Below are 4,578 nucleotides of genomic sequence, written 5' to 3' on the forward strand. Positions count from 1 at the left end.
AGTAAGTAAGGTAAGTAAGTAAGGTAAGTAAGTAAGGTAAGTAAGTAAGGTAAGTAAGGTTAGTTAGTTAGTTAGTTAGTTAGTTAGTTAGTTCTTGGTTTTAGCAGCAACAACCAGAAATGCTGTAATAACGAATGAAATTGAGAAGAAAAACACATTTTTAAACACAGTTGGTGTTTGTATTAGCAAAAGTGCCCCTTCAAAGCGAATTTTAAGTTCCACTTTCTTCAYACTGCCTACGTATTAAGACTTATTATTAATAACTATAAAAGCATGCGTGTCTAATAGTTATATAAACACTTAAATTTAGGTGACATGAAAAATGATAATCCCTGGAATGACTTGAACATGCTCTGACATTCGCACAATGTAAATGTGTGCCCCAAAAATATTTAGGTTGTTGTTTTTAGTTCCAGCATTCAAGCTTATATATATATTTACCAGTGATATATGTGAGTTTCTGTAACGTGTGTGTGAGTGAGTCCGTCTAGGTGCCGACATGTGACTAATGTCTAAATTTGAAGCTGCATTTCACACGGACTGTTTTTAGGACATGCCCACTCCTGCCATGCTTGAATTAATGACTTTAACAAGCTGCCAGAAAATCAGCTCCTTACAGTCATTTTAATCACCGCGCAAGAATACAAATAGCATTTACAGGCATTATGGGATTGTAATCACTTTGTAGCTAGCACCGTAACTAAACAAGCTACAAACACTGTATGGCGTAAGTCCACCACATTAGATTCCATTTTGAAAAATAGTCTGTCTGCCGCCTTTTTTATGATTATCCTTAATGAAAATATATACACTGCCTGGCCAAAAAAAAAAGTTGCCACCTGGATTTAAGTGCTATGATGTGGGGTTGCTGCAGGTGGTCAGGTCTAGGTTCAGCAACAGTTTGTGCTCAAAGAATGAGGTCAGCTGACTACCTGAATATACTGAATCGCCAGGTTATTCCATCAATGGATTGTTTCTTCTCTGATGGCACGGCCATATTCCAAGATGACAATGCCGGGATTCATCGGGCTCGAATTGTGAAAGAGTTCGGGGAGCACGAGACATCATTTTCTCACATGGATTGGCTCCACAGAGCGGTCAGACTCTTCATCAATAAAAGATCTTGGTGAAAAATTAATCAACACTGGATGGAAGTAAATCTTGTGATGTTGCAGAAGCATATCCAAACAATGCCACTGTGAATGCATACAATAATCAAAGCTAAAGGCAGTCCAACGGAAAATTAGAGTTTTTGACCTTTTATTGTGGCCACTTTTATTTTCATTTTTATTTTTATTTTTATTTTGGCCAGGAAGTGTGTTTTAGATTGTTTTCAAATCTAATTATCATTTAACTTTATTTGTACAAAGTGTATTGACTATGATTGATTTTATTTTGACAAAAAATATCCTACTCATCTCTAATACAAATAAAAGACATTCTCATAAAACCCGAAAATGATATTTAATGCAAAATGATTAGTTTAGTCTCTTCAGTCTTCACACATCACAGTGATAATTTCTTGGGGTTTTATGATCTGAAAGTATATTTACTTCTTCTGTGTGTAGACAGATACTAGTACTGTAGTCAAGATCATCTAACTGAGACCAAGTCAAGACCAAAACCGCAGGGTCTCAAGACCAAGACAAGACCGCCTGTACACATTTAGCTAACTTAATGTATAGAGCTAATTTTGACAAAATCTTTGTGTGAGGCCAGAGGAAAGAATTTATTGTTAAAGTTAGCAACGATAAAAGTTTAACGTTGTCTCCACCGTATCTGAAAGAGAATCATACAAGTTGCTGTCCACTTTATTTTTATTTTATTTACCAGGCAAATCCCACTGAAATCGCTGATCTCTTTTCCAAGGATGGCCTGGGCCTGAAGACAACTTATTGTACATGTTTTAGGGGTGGGGTACACCAGAGTTTCTGGAGAAAACCCATGCAAGCACGAGAAGAACATGCAAACTCTGCACAGAAAGACCCCAGGTCCAAACCAGGGATCGAACAGGACCTTCTTGCTGTGAGGCATGGGTGCTGACCACTGATCCATTGCGCTGCCAAAAATCCTGGTTGTTGTTGTTTTACAACAATATTGTTTGTGTAGCCAAATTGTTTTACTTAACATTTTGCAGACATCTTCTACTGCTCCCAGAGAACCACCGATCACTCTCCTGGAGTTCTGCATGCGACTCAAGTGGAGGTGGGTATGGGTGACAGCCGGTAACAAAAATACATAAATAGCAACGAGTCAGGTTTGGATTTGAATCAGTAGCTATGCTTTAAATCCAATGAAAGCAAGAATGTTAACATTTAATTGGACAATAATCTGTCTATTTAGTGATATTTCGTCAGCTATGGTCTTCACTGGTCTTGAAATAAAATTCAGAGTGCAGAATGTCCAAGACCGAAACAAGACCGCGTACAAATTCTGTTGAGTCCGAGACAAGACCAAGACCATCAAAAAGTGGTCTTGAGACCGAGCTTAAGACCTCAAGTACTTTTTTCTTTTTTTTTTTTGAAAAGAAAAAAAAAGACCTCAAGTACTACAACACCAACAGATACATCAATGGATGAAAGGGTCATTTCCTTTAAAGTCATTACAGAAAACTGGAATGAACTGTTGTTCTATCAGGAACTTCACTCCTTGTCCTTATCCTTCTTCTAAAGGTGATTTTAAGTCGCACATGTCATCCTGTGTTAGCAAAAGAAATGCAATATTGTGGGGAAGATTCTCATCTAATCCCATTAGATAGAAGGTGTCACTGCAATAGGAAGAAAAGCTGTTTTAAATTATCACAATTGTCTTCAGAAAAAGCGAGGACAGCCTGATTCAGAGCATGGGAGGCATCACAGAGTAGTTTTATGTGAGAATGAGGGAAAAAAATCTGAAATKTGATTTTCACAGTCATCACATTACACCCCATGTGGATCACCTAAGTGAGATTTAAACTGACATGTTACACACTGCTATCTATACCGCTCTCAGAACTGGAAAAGCAACATCTTGTTTGGTTTGAATGCGTGCACGCACACCATGCACCATCAATGAGCTCAGAAGCTTACGGTGTTCCCATTTTCCAGCCAGGTGATGGTGGGGATTGGATTTCCTGTGGCATTACAGTCCAAGGAGATCTGACTGCCATACTCTGCTCTCTTCTCTTTCGGAACCCGAAGGATTCGTGCTGGAGCTGGGCAAACACACACACAAAACACAATGGTATATTTGTGTGAAAATAAGGTTTCAGAATGGAAAATATCTTAAAGGGTGAGTTTACTGTTGCTAAATAAATACCCTGTATCTCAATGATGACGGGCTTTGAAAAGGCTAAACCGAAGCTGTTCCTGGCCACGCAGCGGTACTGCCCTGCATCTTCTTTCTGTATGTTGTGGATTTTCAACGCCCCRTAGTCAAGAATGGTAACACGATCGTTGACCTGTAAGACATTTGTMTTCAAAGTAAAATTTATGTCTGAATGTTTTTATTGGACATGTTGGTTTTCTGTAAGCACACACCTTGATAAGCTCATCATCTTTGAGCCAGGTGATGTCTGGTTTGGGGTAGCCGAGGGTAACGCACGGCAGCACGGCCTTAGACTCTACCAGAAGGGTAACGTTTGTCGGATGCCGCTTGATCTGAGGTTCTGAGAGAAATACACAATAGACACAATATGGTGGTTTAAAATTATGTTTTAATCTGTCACATTAAAATATATGAAGCATTTTGGTAAACAAATAAAAGATGAAATAAAACAAACTTACTCATCTTCAGCTGAAGAGCTCCACAACTCTTTGCAGGCTCTCCAACACCGTTACTGGCGATACAGCAGTACTCTCCATTATCTGTCTCTTTCACTTGAGGGATAATCAGCATCTGGCCCTGCTCTCTGGTAAGATACCGAGTGTCATAGTACCTGGAACATAATCAAATAGGGATAATCAAACCGAAGGTTTTCAATTACTAACATTTTGATGGCCCAAATCAGAAACTACTGTACGATATAAGCTCCAGAATGAGTCTATGTCCATGTTTTCAAACCTCTGGTAGTAATTAAATACTGTGAGCTTTTATTTTTCAAATGTTCTCGTGGCAATCTTACTAAAGTTTATTTTCAATCRAATTTTATCATAACTAGCCATTACTTGTGCTGCTCATGTGTAAATTTATAATCTGATAKATCTGAGAGACAAAGGGCATGGCTCCACCATAATACTGTTTATTTATTACCGCACTRGACAAAAGTTATGAAAAAGTTTAGTAAACTTACATGATTGGGTGGTTATTTTTGGTCCAGATGATATCGGCTGACGGTTGTGACTCAACCTCACAGATGAAAGTTGCATTGTGATCCAGTAGGACATCCACTGTTTCTAATAAGGTGATGATGCGAGGTGCTGAACAACAACAACAAAAAAAAGGTAGAAAAGAAAATCACAAAATTGTTTTGGAAATAAATGGGTATTTTCTTCAGAAAATTAGCACTGGAGTTGTTGCTTGTCTGTAATTATACATATATTGTGTATTTAAATATATAAATGTGTGTGTGTGTGTGTGTGTGTGTGTGTGTGTGTGTGT

At 38.2% G+C, this 4,578-nt stretch overlaps 1 protein-coding gene across 2 annotated transcripts in view; it reads right to left on the reverse strand.

Annotated features, from left to right (window-relative positions):
* musk (muscle, skeletal, receptor tyrosine kinase) overlaps positions 1-4,578 on the reverse strand; it is a 22,999-nt gene that overhangs the window by 15,659 nt on the left and 2,762 nt on the right. For both annotated transcript variants that reach the window (XM_014002504.1, XM_014002503.1), the window contains exons 2-6: positions 4,271-4,397; positions 3,765-3,916; positions 3,519-3,646; positions 3,298-3,439; positions 3,069-3,193 (exon numbers count right to left, since the gene is read on the reverse strand). In XM_014002504.1, coding sequence (XP_013857958.1) covers positions 3,069-3,193; positions 3,298-3,439; positions 3,519-3,646; positions 3,765-3,916; positions 4,271-4,397 — 674 coding nt within the window. The remainder of the gene's footprint in view (positions 1-3,068; positions 3,194-3,297; positions 3,440-3,518; positions 3,647-3,764; positions 3,917-4,270; positions 4,398-4,578) is intronic.

Source organism: Austrofundulus limnaeus, unplaced genomic scaffold (genome assembly GCF_001266775.1).
Source record: "Austrofundulus limnaeus strain Quisiro unplaced genomic scaffold, Austrofundulus_limnaeus-1.0 Scaffold13, whole genome shotgun sequence".
NCBI lineage: Eukaryota > Metazoa > Chordata > Actinopteri > Cyprinodontiformes > Rivulidae > Austrofundulus > Austrofundulus limnaeus.